Here is a 17,769-nt window from a genome sequence, read left to right as displayed (position 1 = left end):
ACTTTACAATGCCTTGGTAAGGCCACACTTGGAATACTGCATCCAGTTTTGGTCACCACGATGTAAAAGAGATGTTAAGACTCTAGAAAGAGTACAGAGAAGAGCAATAAAGATGATTAGGGGACTGGAGGCTAAAACATATAAGGAACGGTTGCTGGAATTGGATATGTCTAGTTTAACAAAGAGAAGGACGAGGGGGGACATGATAGCAGTGTTCCAATATCTCAGGGGCTGCCACAAAGAAGAGGGAGTCAGGCTATTCTCCAAAGTGCCAGAAGGCAGGACAAGAAGCAACGGATAGAAACTAATCAAGGAGAGAAGCAACCTAGAACTAAGGAGAAACTTCCTCACAGTTAGAACAATTAACCAAGGAACAACCTGCCTCCAGAAGCGGTGAATGCTCCAACACTGGAAGTTTTTAAGAAGAGACTGGACAGCCATTTGTCCAAAATGGTATAGGGTTTCCTGCCTGAGCAGAGGGTTGGACTAGATGACCTCCAGGGTCCCTTCCAACTTTTTTATTATTATGGATCATCGCACAGTCAGCCAGATGTTCAGACTGGATTTGACATTTTGTCTACCTATCGAGTCCTTACCCAGGACCTGGGATAGGCAGATGTGGATGTGTGATGGTATTACAGGTATCGTCGCAGGATGGAAGCAGTTCCTAGTAAGGCCGCCTTTTGCAATTGACAAATAGCAAATTTGTCAATGCCAATGGTGTTCAAGTGGATTGCACCCAAACAGCCTATTACTATTGGTACTACCCTTGCTTGCTTTTGCCACAGTCTTTCTATTTCTATTCGTAGGTCTTTGTATTTTGTTGTTGTTGTTGTTGTTGTTATTATTATCTGCTGTCAAAAGAGATCAAATGTCTGGTAGTACTGCCTGTTCTAGAGCAAGGGTCCCCAACCTTGGGAGCTGAAATCCACAAGTCTTAAAGTTGTCAAGGTTGGGGACCCTGCTCTAGAACAGGCAGTACTACCAGACATTTGATCTCTTTTGACAGCAGATAAAGCACCAAGTTCCTTGATAAATTGAAGGGAGTTAAATGTCAAATACCCGCTTCTAAAATCTTTCAGACATATAAGAAAATTCCTGGATTCCCAATATTATTACTATTATTCCCATAATACTAAGAGATTATTATGTCAGATATCACACATGACTGGAAGTTGTATACCCATGTTTATTTATCCTTATTTATTTTCATATCACTAGTCCTCAGGAAAGTCATCAAAAGGAAAAGGGCACAAGTCTTTGGAATCTGCCAGCAGGCACCTTTCTTAACCTAAGAAAGAAAGCAATTGTTAGAATTATTATTGTGTAGTTCAGATACTCAGCAGATATAAATCCCTCTGTTCTTTGTAGTTGCTTATTATGGGTAAGTTATACAGAGAATAAGACTTATTTCTCATCGTACTGGTGCAATATAATGCATGATAAGATGAAAAGGTTTCTGAAAATTATCCCATCAAAAAAAAAATGGAAGCACGATAGTGTAATTTTTCAGCAAATCATTGGGCTCATAAGAACTACTCTTTTTTTCAACCTCTGATGAAGAAAAAAATCACAAACCAGTGGCAAGGTGAATTCAGATGAATTCAGGCTGAACATGATATTATCATCCACATGTGTTTTTTTTTAAGTGTCTGTCATAAGCTCAAAGAGGGAAAAATATTTTAAGAAAGAAAATGAAACCATGTCCTGATTACGTCTCCATCAGTATTGGCTAGTAAAAAAGGAGATTATAGCCACTATGCCAATAAGTTAAGATACCTGTGAAAACAATCAGTTAACTATGAATAACTTGCCTGTCCACATAGAGAAATATTGCTTTCTCATTACATGACCATAAAACATTCATATGGTAAATAACATTCAGTATAGTAATCCATTAAATTAAAACAAACTTGCATTAAAGAAAAGTATTATGAATTCAAATTAAAATAATGTAATTAATTTTGGAAATAAAATAAATTATCCCTACATTTTCACATTTCCAGAACCTTCTTTACCTTCATTCAATATCCATCTCAAGTATATCATCAGTTTTCATTTGTTGCTGATTATCATAAGTCCCGGTTTTCTCCTGCTTCCTCTTTCTACGTTTTTTCCGACAATAACTTTGAAAGGAAGTAAAAAAAATTAAGTCTATAAGTCACAAATTCATAATGCAAATTTGTTACCTATGATCAGAAATTATTTAGTCTAACCAATATATTGTAAACAACTGATTTCTAATAAATCTGAAAAATTGTTTCAAGAGTATGTCTATGATGAAGAAGAACGTTATCTCCAGCTGAAATCAAAGCAGAGCAAAACTTGCATTCAGGTGAACCCAAATGCAGCTGGGTGATCTGTGGCCTGCTTCATTCATCTCCAAAGCCCTGTTCTTGTCTTCAAGTAAGCACAAGCTCCGCTAGTCATCCTGTGGAGGTCAGAGGGCACATGGAAAGGACTGTATGCATGGCCCTATCCACTGTCAAGTCTTCATATATTCAAAACCACAAGAGTAATAATAATAATAAATAGTCTTGTATTTTTACTTGTTCAGTTTCAGTTAACTGTATTAACTGGAGAAGTTTCTTAAATGAAGTGCCATAGGAGTTGTTTCTAGATTTTCTGCTCTTCAATAATTTTATAAATGGCTTGGATGAAAACGTAGAATGAGGCTGGGGAATCTCTTCCCCTTCAGATATTGCTGATTCATAATTTCTAGTAGCCCCAGTCAATATGACCAATACTGAGGAATATTAGAGATGTCATGAAGATTATTAGAGATGTCATTATATACCATCACAGATTGTCTATCACAGGCTCAAAAAAAAGGCTACCAAATTTGCAGCTTATATGAAGCTGGAAGGAATGATTAAAACCAAAAAGCAAGAATATATCAATGTTGTAAAACTAAGTTCAAATCAATATATAAAAACAATCTGCAACATGGTTTAGGTATAAAAATTATATATATCAACTCTACAAATGAGCATGGCTGCAGCCATTTTCCTTCTCATTCTAGGTTGCCACATAGAACGGAGGGAGGGAGGTTGCCCAGGTACTCCGTTAGTCAAAATAATCTTTTGTCCCATGGGAACCCAGGTCATTGGCTGCTCCCTAGACTCCCTAGACTGGGCGTTGCATAAAAAGCCTGCCAAATAATTATATTGGGGAATGTAGTTGCTTGCATATTTTTATGGGTGGGACATTTAACTTTGTATTGGGCAATTGTTACTTGGACTTGGTTTCACTCTTGTTGTGCCGATACTTTGTAACTAATAAACATGTTCTTTGAGGAATTTGCAAGCCTCGGAGTTCTGCTTTATTCATCTCTGTGTCAGAACCATGACAATAAACATACATAGATACATACATGCATGCATGCATACATACATACATACATACATGCATACATACATATGAATGCTAATCCTAAATTGAACCACCCTGATTAGGCAAGATCAAATGTTTCTTTAGTCCAAAATTCTATATAGGCTAATCCAGATATTATCGGTCATCCATAACAAAATGTAAGTCAGCAGTATAATGCAGTTATTTAAAAAGCTGAAGCTTAGATACTTTGGCACCAAATGAGAAGAGAGGATTCATTAAAAAAAACCTTGATGTTGGGAAAGATTGAAGGCAGAAGGAGAAGGAGTGGCAGAGGATATGATCATTATATAATATCATTGAAACTGTGGGCACAAGTTTGGGCAGACTCAAGGAGACAATGGAGGACAGGAGATGCCTGGCATGCTATGTCCCATGGGGGTTCTGAAGTGTCAGATAGGACTGAATAACAGCAATTTAAAAAACTACAATAACAGAAAGTACTTTACCTAGGTTACATAAAATTCTGTTCTGTTTTTCTGTCCATTTATTATATTACATTAAAAAGAATTAAATGGAGTTTACTATTTCTTTGGAGCAATAATGTAACAAAAGTATTGTACTTATACCTAAAGATATCTAACCCACTTAAAAATAGACATGGAAACAAGTAAATTTATAATTTAATTCAGGAAATCTCTTTTTGAATTCTTTTGACAGCTTCATGTAAAGGAAAAATATTGAATAATATATTGGATCAACATAGCTAGAATTAAGGAAGAAATTTTAGCTCAATGAGGAATAGTAAATTCAATTTTATTTTCTTTGTATATATTATGCATGTATACATGTGTGCTTGTGGGAAGGCATGGACATGTGCCTGTTATATAGTATTAGAAACTTCCAAAAGTTGTAATTGCTAAAGACTGATTAACTTAATAACTACATTTGCAGTTTCATGAAAATGCATATAGAAGCCAAACTTTCATTTGGGTGTACTCACTGAGTGCAAGTGCAGATACACGCAATCAGGATGATAAGCATTACCATGACAGCTATCAAAGAAACCACAACAATTTGACCTTGATCTCCTCTTAGATGAAATAAGTCCAATCGCTCACATCTTTCCCCAGTGTAGCCTCTCTCACAGCTGTAAAAAATATTTTTAAAAAATGTTTTTACAAATCAGGTTTTTTCCCCTTCAGGGTTAAAGTCTACTTCTACAAACTAGCACCTATCCCAGGTAGAGTACACACTTGTGACTAAAGCAATCTTTCCCTAGCCTGGTTCCTTCTAGATGAGTTGGATCACAATTCCATTACCATTAGCCATGCCAAGTGGTGTTTATGAGAACCATAACGTGACACAGGTGAAAGGTATAGATTGGGGAAGCCTAGGACAGATCTGTAAACAAACTGCTCATGCAGATGAAACTTAGGGCTTGAAAACTGCCACCCAGTGAAATTCCAGGTCTAGAAGGGCAGCAGATGCATTTAGGGGCATATCACCTGAACGTGATAGTGTTTTTTAACCTAAATAACTTAATGTGTGGCTTCAACTTCCAGAATTGCCTAGCCAGCATGCTCTGTGCCTCCCTTTATGCTTAGGGTTTATTAGAAAAAGTTTTGGAAATAAACACACAGTGGAAGATCAGTGTGTATGCCAGTTTTCCACACTTGTTCAGTTAAGGAAGACTGTGGCTGAGCAACCCCATCAGTTGGACTAAATCAGTATTTCCAGATCAGTATTTCTCAATCTAAGCAGTTTGAAGGTATGTGAACTTCAACTCCTAGAATTACCCAGAAAGCATGCTAGCTAGGGAATTTGGGAATTTGAAGTCCATACATCTTCAAGGTGCCAAGATTGAGAAACACTGCACCAAAACAACACATCACAGAAGAAAGCAGTTCCAGTTTAAATCCTATCCAAATTGAGTAATTTTTGTTATTGTCAGAATCTTAAAAATAAGGATAAATGATAATAAATTAACAACAAGGACACCTAGAACTATCTTTCCTGTAGTATGGTTGACATTATTGAGAATCCCTGTTAATATTTTAAAATTTGACATATCTTTACTTTCTGTCAGTTAACAATCCTTGAAGAACTACCATGGCCACAACTAATAAGTAATGGAGAAGGTATATCATAATTATAAGATTATGATAGATTCAATTACTCACATTATCCTCTAAGAAGGTATATAAAAATTCATTAATAAAGTTAAACTAACTTTAAATCTTTTTTAAAAAATCTTTTGCAGTTGAGGGTACGTATGAAATAAAGATTGTAATATATACATGATTAAATCCAGAATTTTGCAATACCAAATCTAAGAAATTGGCTTTTTTAATCTGAGAAGAAAAGTAATTTTAAAAGTTATACCTCATAACTTTAAAAGGTTAAAAAAAATCAGGATGCTCCACCTCTTCTTCAATCTCACAGATTCATCCTATGCAAGGTGAACATCTAAACTAGGGAGACTCTTCATGGGCATTCTTCATGGAATGTAAAGCACTGCCTAAGAAATTTTATGGATTTCTTAATAAAGAATAAATAAGGTTTTAGCAATCATCCTTGCATAGATAAGATATTGTCTACTCATCAACATTAAAGAGAACCTGGAGAGAAATCCATAACTGGAAGATTGCATTATGATTTTTAAAGAGTTTTTACAGTATTCCCTCCAGAATTGAAAGAACAGCTGAAAAGAACAGATTCAAATAAGTAAGATATTTGACCATTTGTAGATAACACATTCAAATAAGTAAGATAATTGGCCTGAGCATGACAGATACTTTGGAGATGTTTGGCTATTAGAGTCATGCTCAGGTTTAACTCTTGGGAAAAGGCATGTTTGGATTTGGAACTTACATGCAGGATGGAGTTTGTACGGCATCAACATAGCGGCATCTTCCTTTGACACAGAAGTGCTTGTATTCCTCAGGACACTCAGAAAAATGTCCACTCAGTCTCAAATCGGTGGTGCCATCTAGAAATATGAAAGTAAAAAACTATATTAGGTTCTACTTAAAATACTTATTCACCCGGATTACTTATGACTAACTTTTTCCTGTGCTATTTTTAATAGTTTCCTCATTTGAAAAATGTTTTCAGTAATTGTATTCTTAATTCTTTAAATGTCACTCTGAGTGGAAAATTTCACATGAGCATTCTGTCTTCACTCCAATTCTGTGTGCCATTCAAGGATTGCACAAAGGGCTTTCAGGAGCAATGTTCACTTACAGATTTGAGGGGAACTTAGAAAGAGCAATGGTCCTTAGAGATATAGCAATTTCTTGCATTTACTTTAACCTCATCTATTATAGAAAGGGAAAGAATGCATGGATTGAGAAAAAATGTTATGAAAACAGAAAACATGATGAAAAACATTAAACTGTGTTCAAAGAGTAATATTAAGGTGACCAACTTTTTTACAATGAAAAGGAGGACACAAATAAATTGAAGAAAAAATATCGTAAATAAAAGAAACATTTTATTCATTGCAACAATAATACAGACAACTTGCATGTGCAATGTTTGCCAGCCGGGTGTTTTGGTGTGCTCAGCAGCAATTCCTACTGGCTTTCCAAAGTCAATAGTGGGAGTAGCACACCTCATGCAAAAGTTGAAAAAAAAACATCAAAAAAAGGTGCCAGGATACCGTTCTGAGCGTTCTGTGAGAAAAAAAAAGCCCTGCAGATTAGTCTCCAAATGTCGAAAAGGAGGACATGTAGGAGGACACTTTTCAAGGGAGGACAGAACTTACAAAAGGAGGACTGTCCTCCCTAAAGGAGGACAGTTGGTCACCTTAGTAATATTAGAGTAGATCAGACAGAAATAAAGATATCATACTCAGTACAATCTTATACATATGTGCTTAGAAATAAGTCAAAAGAACATGTGTTGAATCAATTCAGAAATGATTGATTCAAAAATGTATTGAATCAAATGAAAGTCCCATCAAATACAACAATCTGTTTCTGCATTTTACAAGTAGGACAGGAATGTAATGCCAACATTGCTATCCATGTTCCCTACAGTTTTGTGAAAAGGCTACTGCATCCATTACTGGACTAATGATGTAGCCATCAGTGTAGCTGATTTATAGCCACAAAGAAACCTAGCGTTCCTTTTTTCATTTGTTTAATTTTGCTTAACAGCAATACAACAGAATAACAGAGTTGGAAGGGACCTTGGAGGTCTTCTAGTCTAACCCCCCGTTCAAGCAGGAGACCCTATACGAGTGATGGCAAACTTTTTAGACACCGAGTCCCAAACTGGAACCCAAAACCCATTTATGTATTGTCAGGTGTTGGGTGGGCGTGGCCCATTGGGTGGGTGTGGCCCTATTGGGTGGGCATGCCCATTGGGTGGGCATGGCTGTAGCGATAATGGCAGACTGGGTGGGACTAAAAAGTTCAATTGATCAATTCCAACTTTGTGAGATCTTTTTTTCCCCACAAGAAGTTGAAATTGATTGATTGACTGAACCTTTTTTTTTTTTTTTTTTGCACACGGCAGCAAAGACCTAAAGTGAAAAGGTTTTATAAAACCCAGCTGAAGACCTAGGACTGGGGTGACGCTGCGCGTGCCCACAGAGAGGGCTCTGCGTGCCACCTCTGGCACGCATGCCATAGGTTCGCCACCACGACCCTATACCTATTTCAGACAAATGGATATCAAGTCTCTTTTTAAAAGCCTCCATTGGTGGAGCACCCACAACTTCTGAAGTAAGACCTTCCACTGGTTTATTATTCTCTTCTTGATTAGTTTCCACCACTACTTCTTGTCTTCCTTCTGGTGCTTTGGAAAATTGGATGATCCTTTCTTCTTTGTGCAGTCCCTCGAATATTGGAAAACTGTTATATCACCCCTAGTCCTTCTTTTCACTAAAGTAGACATACCCAATTCCTGCAACTGTTCTTCATATGTTTTTGTCTCCAACCCCCCTAGTCATCTTCATTGCCTTTTTCTGCACTCTTTCTTATCTCAACATCTTTTTTATATTGTGATAGTAAAAACTGGATGCAGTATTCAATGTAGTCTTACTAAGGCCTTATAAAGCAGTACTAACATTTCACATGATCTTGATTGTCTGTTAATGCAACCTAGGATTGCATTGGCTTTTTTGGTGGCTGCAACACACTGCCAGCTCATATTTAAGTGATTGTCCACTAGAACTCCATAATTTTTCCCCAGTTACTGCTATTGAGCCAAGTTTCACCTGATTTGTACCTGTACATTTGGTTTTCCTTGTCTGAATGTAAAATCTTACTTTTCTCTACACTAAATTTCATTTTGTTAGATAGGGCCCACTGCTCAAGTCTGTTGAGATTCATCTGGATCATGAGTCTATTTTTTAGAGTGTTGGCTATTCTTACCAGATTGATGTTGTCTGCAAATTTGATGAGTTCCCCTTCTATTCCCTCATCTAAATCATTTATGAAGATATTGTAGAGTACTGAGTCTAAGACAGAACCTTGGGATACTCCATGCTTACTTCCCTCAATGTAAATTAAAGACTACATGTTGTGTGTGGTTTGTCAGCCAGTTACAAATCCATCTGATGATGATGCTATCCCACATTTTTCTACCTTACCAAGTAGATTGTGGTCTAATTTGTCAAAAGCTTTACTGAAATCTAAGTACATTATATCCATTGCTGGTCCATAATTTAGTCATTTTGTCAAAGAATGAAATAAAATTTGTTTGGCATGATCTGTTTTTGATAAACCCATGTTGGCTTCTGGTTATAGCTTTACTTGCTTCTAGCTGTTCTCAGATCTGTTCCTTGATTATCTTTCTAGGATCTTCCCAGGTATTGACATCAGGCTGATTGGTTTGTGGTTTTGTGGATCTGTTTTTTTCCCCTTACAAAATGGGAACCACATCAGTTCTTTTCCAGTCCTCTGGTAATTCTCTGGTTCTCCAGGATCTTTGAAAGTTATGGTTCAATGGTTCTGAGATCATGTTTGCCAGCTCTTTCAGAATTCTGGGATATAATTCATCAGATCCTATTGATTTGAACTCATCTAGAGTGGGCAAGTGTTGTCTTATCATTTTTTTGCCTATTTTAATTTGAATTCCTAGACTGTGTTTTATTGTTCTGTTTTTAGTAGGTTGGACTATTTTTTCTTTTTGTGTAAAGACAGATGCAAAGAAGGAATTAAGCAGCTCTGTTTTCTCCCTGCTGCGTGTCACTTCCATGCCATTTTCTCCCATTAATTGACTAATTGTTTATTTGACTTTTTTTCTTATTATTTATATATTGAAATAAACTTTGCTTATTATTTTTGACACTTATTGCAAATCTTAGTTCATTGTAAGCTTAGCTTTCCTGACTTCATCTTTGCAGATTCAGGTTATATGCTGGTATCTACCTTAGTTATGTGTCCCTCTTTCCATTTTTATACTTATCCTTCTTGTCTTACAGTTTATCAGATAGTTCTTTTTGCAATTATGTTGATTTCTTCTTGGGTCTTTTTTCCTTTTCAGTGATATTGTGCTAGATTGGGCTTTTATAATCATATTTTTCAGAGTTTCCCAAGCTTGAGATGTTTTCCCCTTTAAGACTTTCATCCATGGAATCCTTTCCAAGTTCTCTTTATGTTTGCTGAAATCAACTCCTTTAAAGTCTAAGACACTGGTTCGATTATATTCTATTGTATCTGTATTGTGTTGAATTCTAATATGAATTCAGTATGGTCAGTCTCCCCCAAAGTTCTTGCAACTTCAACCCCCCTCCCCTATTATTTCTTCTCTGTTAGTAAAAATTAGGTCCAGGTCTCTCCTCCACCTTTAAGATGACAAAGTTATCAGTTATATTGGTCAGGAATCTGTTCAATCTCCTACCTAATGCAGAGTTTGTCTCCCAGTTGATGTCAGTATAGTTAAAATTCCCCATTACTGCTGTACTACATACACTTGTTAACTGATTAGGAAAACATTCATCTATTTCTTCTGCTTGGTTGGGTGGCCTATAGTATGCATCTACGGCAATGTTATTTTTCTCTTTATATTAATCTATATGCATTCTAGGATGCTTTCATCCTTGTTTTTATGCATTTTATGCAAGTTGATGACCATCACCTATCTGATTTAAGCTTAGAATGGCTAACCAACAATCCTCGCTCCTCCAAACTCCTGTCGTGAAATGTTATGTAACAGGGCATCTGCAGAAGAGAATATTTGTTAATCAGAGTTGAAATGATGTCCTTGGTACTTTCTGAGCCTGCAAACATTTCATTACCCAAATTATGTAACATTGTCAGTGCTAGTAGGGTTTGCTCCAATTTTATATTCTTGGGGTTACCCTGTCAGGTGGGAATGGGAGTGGCCTCGGTGGTTTTTGGTTGGGCTTTTTAGAGTCTGCAATCCAACAACCAAGCTGAAAGAACCTACAATATGGAGAACTGGAGGAAGTTGTTACAGCAAAGACAGCTGATGAGTCCAAGCTGCAGAGAATGAAATATAAATAATTGGAAGAGAGAAAAGCAGAGCAGAAGAAGGGGAGAGAAATGGCTTTATATTCAATTAAGAAGATTGACAAGGTACAACAAGAGCAATTTAAAAACACCTGGTCGATGTAAAATAAATTTATCAAGATGGGAAATAAGCCTAGTGAAACTCTGAACTTAGTGAGAGATTAGGCAAGGCAAAACTTGAGAGAGATTTAGATCTTACATTATGCAGAGTCTGAACTGGTTCTTAGAGGTCTCATCAGCAAGAGAATATACAGAACATGAACATATTTCTTTCTCTGTCAGTCTCTGCATAGCAATAATTATGTCTCTTTCACATTTTGACTTTGTTTTTTTTCCATGGGTTACATCTACCCTGACAAATCTGAAAATTCAAAAACATTTGCATCCTCAGACCCAAGGATAGTTCTTCCAAATCCAGATGTTTTCCAATTCTTGACAACTGTCCCCTGGTTTGGGTTAATAGCTGCACTACTATATTCATGTAACATTTAACGAATATTTATTAAGGAATTATGAATAACTAGACATGAAATGGGAGGCAAACAAATTTCATAATAAATAAATTCAAAGTTACTGATAATAACAGAATGTATGCATCTATATTTCTTTAAAGAGTCATTTAAACAGTATATATTTATAATTAACAGTATATATTTACAATTATAACAGTATAATTTATAATTATTGCAAAATAAAAGCTTACTAATTGTGATTGCCAGTTTCCTAAAATGTTGTACACTGTTACATGTAATTAGAATGGAAATTATTTATTCATTAGATTTCTCTCCTGCCTTTATTTTCTATACAACTCAAGATGGCATAGATAATGCTAGCTCTGCTTATTTTCCCATAACAAATCTGTGAAGTATGATGGGCGCATAGTCACCCAACCACCCATGCTCAAATGACAGATAGAAGTCCCAGTCTCTTAGTTTCTAGTTTGTCACCTTAATTACATCAATTAATCAGTTGAACAGTCTTCCTCACGATTAGTGAAAAACAATGCCATTGTTAGGAATTGCAATCCATCTGTTACCTGTACAAGTTCCATTCATGTAATCACAGGGAAGCTTCTTGGTTTCCAGGCCAACTGTTGCATTTTCACTGCTAGTCACAGAGCTGAAAATGACTATGCCTTTAGTTAGGGAAGAGAAGAAGGCAAATCATTTCAAAAGTATATTTCAAGTAGCTAGATTCAGATTGCAATAATACTTCTACTAAGTGTACCGCTTGTTTCTTCTTTCTAAAGATACAATTCCTGTTTCATTATCTTAATTCTAACAACTAGTGTGAGTTTTGCTATGCCTTAAGAAAATTTTCAGTTTGAAAAATTTCTGAATGGCATAATGTAATACTGTAGACAAGTACTTATGTTACCTATGTTCAATAAATTAATACATTTTAGAAACAGAAAGAATAAGATATATCAATAATTTATTTCACTTAAGTTCTATTAAGTTTCCATTTAGATTGTTTAAATTATTAGTTCCATTTTTCACTCTGATATATCTGGTGGTGCAGTAGCTCAGTGGTTAAGATGCTGGGCTTGTCAGCTAGAAAGCTGACAGCGCAGATTTGAGACCTGAGTTCCATGCAATAGGTGAGCTCCCATCCTTGCCCCAGTTCCTGCAAACCAAGCAGTTTGAAAACATGCAAATGCAAATAAATAGGGATAACAACGCTCCATGATGTCATGCAACTAGTGGAATAAAATCTGCAGGGTCTCCTTTACCTTTTTATGTCCAATTTAAAATTACTAGAACTACCTACCTTTCCTCTAAAAGTAGCTTTTTATGCTTGAGGCTGAATTTCCAAAATCTATGAAATTGTCAGATATACTAGAATTTTGTTTACAGCTGAATAAATTAGTACTTCTCAAACTTACTTTTTTCCATAGAAAATAGACTGTGTTACTAGGTATAAATTACCTAACTTTAACTATTTTCACTGCTGAAAGTTCCAACGTAGAAGAGCAAATTACATTGGATCACTTAAATTTCTAAGCACGCATGCCTAAGATTAATCACAAAGATATCTTTTTTCATGGATATCAACCTACAATCACTATTACTAAATAATATTTTCACTACAGGAGGCCTCAAATAAACATTTGTTAGAGTTTCTTTAGCTGGTGATCTGGAATTAATCCTCAATCCCCTTTATTAGCTCTTTCCAAAAGAGAGTGTTTTTTTTTAAAAAAAAAATCACTGCTAGGCTCAGACATATCAAATCCCTCTTACTAAAGCTTTCTTAGATTGGATAATAATGTTTATAAATTATTTTTTCCTCCTTATTCTTGCCTACAGGATGCAAATACTTCCAGTTTTGCACATCTGCACACTCTTCCACAAATTTGCGTGTGTGAAGAAGCCACTAAAAGTAAAAAGAACGGCTACAGCGGGGGGGGGAGGGGGGAAATCCCTGGCAGCAGTGTTCCCACTCCCATTGGGCAAAATGATTAATTGGTAGTAATTTCAGAAGTATCCCTCTATCTCTTTTTAATGCTTGGTCCTTCTAGATTAGAACACCACACAAACTTCAATAAATAAAAACTGCCAAATATCAAGAATATCTAATATAATATAAATATTAAATGTCAGCAAGAATTATTTAAGCCATGAATTCTGCCTCATATAAGAACACTGTAATAAAAAGAGCACATAACACCAAGGGATAATTAATGTTTGCAATAGTCGGTCAACCTTCTCCACCTTCTTGTTTCAGACACATTGGGATCACAGCTTCCAGGTTCTTAGCCATCATATTTAAGGAAAACTATATTAGATTATGGGAGGTGTTATAATTTGGTAACTTACAATGAGAATACTCTTAAGATAAATGCATATTTACAAAGTGCTGTAAGAAAAAAGTAAAATTTGTCCCAATTTATGTGCAAAAAAATAGTAAACTGTTTCTAATATTTTGATTAAAATATTAGGTGTCACTAAACTGCTTAAATTTGACTTATGTAAATGAAACAGTCTAATAAAATACTTACTTACTGGTAAAGCCAATGAGTTCTGCAGGTATTTAACTAAGCAAGGATTGCAACCTTCAGAAACGAGCATAATTCTGCTCATACACCTTATTAAATATGAATGGTTGATTTGATTTTTAAAATATAGAATGGATATAGTATTCAAAATAATAATTAAAAATATAGATAATTAGTTCAATTTTGAAAGTAAGAAAGTGAGGGAAAAATATTGAACTAAATATGTGTAAAACACAAAACCAGAAATATGATCTATTGTTTAAATAAACTTATCCACATTAAAACTTCAAAACAGGTATCTTTTTGAGGAAGGATATAGCAATTAACAATGTAATGAATAAAGAAAAAAGAAAGAAGCTACCACATGTAACATTCAAAACAAACACAAATATTGCTAACACTGCCATACCAGTATCTCAAACAGCTGCATCTGTACAAAAGCTGTGTAGCTGTGTGTGTGTGTGTGTGTGTGTGTTTGTTTGTTTGTTTGTTTTAATAGAGACAAATAGGAAATCCTAAGGAAAAAGTGTCTGAACTACAACGTATGCATCAATGCATCAATTGTTGTTTTGAGATTAAAGAGAAATCTGAATTTTGGAAGATTAAGGTCAAATTTGGCAGTGAAATTCTAACTGCACGTTGCATTCACAACTTCTCTGTGAATTAAATGTTATTTATAAATTGCAGAAATTATTAATATGTTAAAATTTCTGTTTGTTATAAGCAAAACAGTATAATTATTGTAAGTTATAATTAAGATGGAATTACCCTCTTTCTCACACTTCTTTTTTTTCTCTGGCTTAAGTCACAGCCTTGTTGCCTCCTTTATGTTCCCAAAGTCTGTTAGGCATTTCATCACAGTACCTGAATATGAGATCTGTGGGTTGGTAGACTTAGAGAAGAAATATCCTGGAAAAAAATATTCTAGAATACAGCAAGCCACTTCTATTATCAAAGAAGCAATATGAATGTCTCTATTTTGTCTCCAGGAGTTGAACTTAACTTGAGGGGCACTTTATCTTGGAACGCTTATACAATGGACATTATTCTCACCAGATTTAAGAACAGATCTTGGCCCAGAAAGTACATTTCATTTCCAGACAAAGCAACGACCCAAGAGTGTCCCAATAAAGGAAGTAAGTAGGAAAAGAAAGGCATGGGTGTTTTTTAAACTTGTGTTTCATCACTAAGCTTAGTATTAAAACATTCCAGGAGTTCCAGAAAAACATGTAATCCAGTTAAACCACTTGCAATATCTCAAGGCAAGTGCCACAAAACTGGAAAATATTCCAATATTTAAACTGCTGTCAATATAAATAATGTAATGTTTAGACCAGAACAGTCTTTCTTTACCTTTTAACTTGTTTCAAACTGTCCTGGATTCTAAGGCCCCTTAAAATAAACACAGAGGATAAAAATAGGCACTTGGGTACTCTATTTAATGGGTATCCTGCCAAGCAATGCTGTAGCGAAGGCAGCTAGTCTAATTGATGATAAACTTGGCACAGCAAAAAAATCCTCCTACTTCTGATTTCCCCAGCCTTAAAAAAAAAAAAAGTGGGTACTTGGTTTCAGTAGCAAGACCTGAATTATGCACCATGGCAGAGTCTAGAATTTTTCAACTAAACATGCCCAAGGTGCTTTTGTATTAAGAGAAAAGAAGGAGGAAAGGAGAGAAAGATAGAAAGATAGGACAGACAGAGAAAGAAAGAAAGAAAGAAAGAAAGAAAGAAAGAAAGAAAGAAAGAAAGAAAGAAAGAAAGAAAGAAAGAAAGAAAGAGTCTAACTTTATAATTAAAGATTAAGGCTTTTCAGTTGCTGAAATAGATTTGATCATATTCCAAGAGGGATGAAGTCTTGTTAACAGCAGCCTAAGCTATCTTTCCACAGAGCTTCCTGTCTTAAAAAAAAATTGATCTCTCTTTGTATCACAAAGTCAAAAAGAGTCATAACTGCAAGCTCTTTGCTGTTCAAGTAGATAGAAGACATGAATAAATTGATTTCTTTCTTTCTTTTTTCCTAGCAGAGTTCCTATCCAGGACAAGCAACAACACTGCAAGTTGAAGCTAAGCCTGCTTTGCTTATCAACTTATTAAATTTATATGCTGTTGATTGATTGGTTGATTTAATTTATATGCCACCTCTCTCACCTATAAGACGACTCTTATAAGCTTATAAATTGCTTGGAAATTCCTGCCAGAGAAGAAAATACTGACAGCAGGATTGAGTTGCAAATGTCATTCTCTTTTCCGGCAAGGCTCCCGGGGCATAATAGTTGCATGTATGTCAGAAAAGGACGCACCTGTTGAACGTCTGCCTGCCGTGAAGCTATCGAGGAGTGTTCTATGCAAGGGCAGCAGCAAGTAGCCAGGAACCCACCCGACAACCGTGGTAGGTAGAAAGGAAACGTCAATCCTCACCCAGGAGCAGCAGAAGGCCAGAACCTAGAAGCGCGTCTGGGATCATCAAAGCCGGACTTCACCTCCACTAGCCAGCGGACTACAGCAACTTACACGAAACAGCCACCGCCCCACAAGTTGGAAAAATCAGGAGGCGCCGCTGAGACGGAAAGGTGCAGCCTCTCCGGCAACCTGAGACAGTGGTTCCCCCCGCCTCCTGCTTCTCGTGGCTGGAAGGCACCGGGCTGACTGCTCGCCGTCCGTGCGCTTTAACGCCCTGCGTGAAAAGAAGCCTCAGACACTTTGCCCGCTCCTGAATCGCCTGAACACCTGCCACCCTTTGCTGCTCTTACTCCTCCTGGCACGGACGGGGCGGGGGTTGGCATCACCCTCTTTCCTTCAAGAATATAGGGAACTGTTTCCCAGTCCCAGAAGAAGACTATTACTTCTTGCTCTTCAAGTATTTACGCCATCAGTCAGAGGACTCCTGAAGACTTCCGTAGCTATCATATCAGGCGCCAAGAAAGGGCGGGGGAGGAAAATTAAAAGAACAGACCTAAGGATGCGTTCAACTGGAAGGGGGAGGGTCCAGCCTGACAGCGTTGGCGGGAGACCAAAGCGATGGGATGGAAAGATCTTTGGCACGGAGAGAGAATTTGAAGTATAATTGTGCACTTATGTTAAAAATTGTACATTTTTGTTGAAATTGATACAAATACAGAGAAAGACCAGGTTAAAGAATGTACGATAAAGTGGACTAAAATTTTTGGCTATAATATATCGATAGATCAGTGGGAAAATATGTGGTGAAAGGGGCTGAAATTTTAATTGTGTTATAATCTCAAAGAGAATGTTTATAAAATGATGTGTAATTGGTATATGACACCATAGAAATTATCTAGAATGTATAAAGGCACTTCAAATCTATTTGTAAATATGAGCAGCATGAAGGGACATTTTATCAAGCTTGGTGAATATGTAAAAAGTTTTGGATTCAAATACATATTTTCATATAGAAGTTTTTAAATAGTAATATTGTTGAAGCCACAATTTTTACTTTTAGGACTAATGAATAAACAAAAAAAATCTCAGAAGTTTATTTCAATATATTATTACTGTGGCAAGATTATTTATATCCACAAAGATGGAAAGATTGAACACTATCCGCCATGGAGGAATGGCTGACAAAATTGAAGATTTTGCTGAAATAAGTAAACTAATTTATTTGCTTCCAGAAAAGACAATGTCTACATTTACTGATGACTAGAAATCCCTTATGGACTTTTTTGCATAAAAATGATTAGACAGGACACATTTTAGAAAGAAGAGAATAAATAAAGAGAAAGATTGAGGTACAATTATACTTACAACTGCTGTGAAGAATATTGAAAGCCTCTTTGTATCTTTTTCTTTCCCTTCTATTCTTTTACTTTTTTCCCTTTCTTACATTGCATCTTTGATTCCTTTCTTTTTTCCTTTTCTTTATATTTTATTAGATTGAATTTGTTTTCATTTTCCTTTTAAAAAGATTTAATAATTTTTATAGTATATATTTTAT

The 17,769-nt window shown here is 35.9% G+C and overlaps 1 protein-coding gene across 2 annotated transcripts; it reads right to left on the bottom strand.

Moving 5' to 3' along the window:
- Positions 1 to 1,169: 1,169 nt before the first annotated feature.
- On the bottom strand, positions 1,170 to 17,176 carry BTC (betacellulin). 2 transcript variants are annotated; one of them, XM_039331691.1, is made up of 7 exons: positions 16,565 to 17,176; positions 16,326 to 16,488; positions 11,854 to 11,952; positions 6,205 to 6,322; positions 4,334 to 4,480; positions 2,019 to 2,126; positions 1,170 to 1,291 (listed from the first exon to the last, which is right to left on the bottom strand). In XM_039331691.1, the coding sequence occupies exons 1-6, from the start codon at positions 16,595 to 16,597 to the stop codon at positions 2,021 to 2,023; spliced, it is 666 nt and encodes a 221-aa protein (XP_039187625.1). In that variant the 5' UTR covers positions 16,598 to 17,176; the 3' UTR covers positions 1,170 to 1,291; positions 2,019 to 2,020. The 2 variants fall into 2 exon arrangements, with proteins under 2 accessions (XP_039187625.1, XP_039187626.1); XM_039331692.1 differs by having other exon boundaries at positions 16,233 to 17,167.
- Between the last annotated feature and the right edge of the window lie 593 nt (positions 17,177 to 17,769).

Source organism: Crotalus tigris, unplaced genomic scaffold (genome assembly GCF_016545835.1).
Source record: "Crotalus tigris isolate CLP2741 ecotype Arizona unplaced genomic scaffold, ASM1654583v1 scf7180000024437.13266115, whole genome shotgun sequence".
Lineage (NCBI taxonomy): Eukaryota > Metazoa > Chordata > Lepidosauria > Squamata > Viperidae > Crotalus > Crotalus tigris.
The sequence above is the reverse complement of the archived record's forward strand: the minus strand, read 5'-3'. Positions and strand labels throughout refer to the sequence as shown.

Excerpts from the sequence above, each read along its gene's own strand:
- BTC (XM_039331691.1), bottom strand. The coding sequence starts at position 16,597 with ATGCCAACCCCCGCCCCGTCCGTGCCAGGAGGA. Across the intron at positions 16,489-16,564 it reads CCCCGTCCGTGCCAGGAGGA|GGCGTTAAAGCGCACGGACG; the intron begins GTAAGAGCAGCA and ends CTTTTCACGCAG. Across the intron at positions 6,323-11,853 it reads CATGAATGGAACTTGTACAG|ATGGCACCACCGATTTGAGA; the intron begins GTAACAGATGGA and ends TCATATTTCTAG.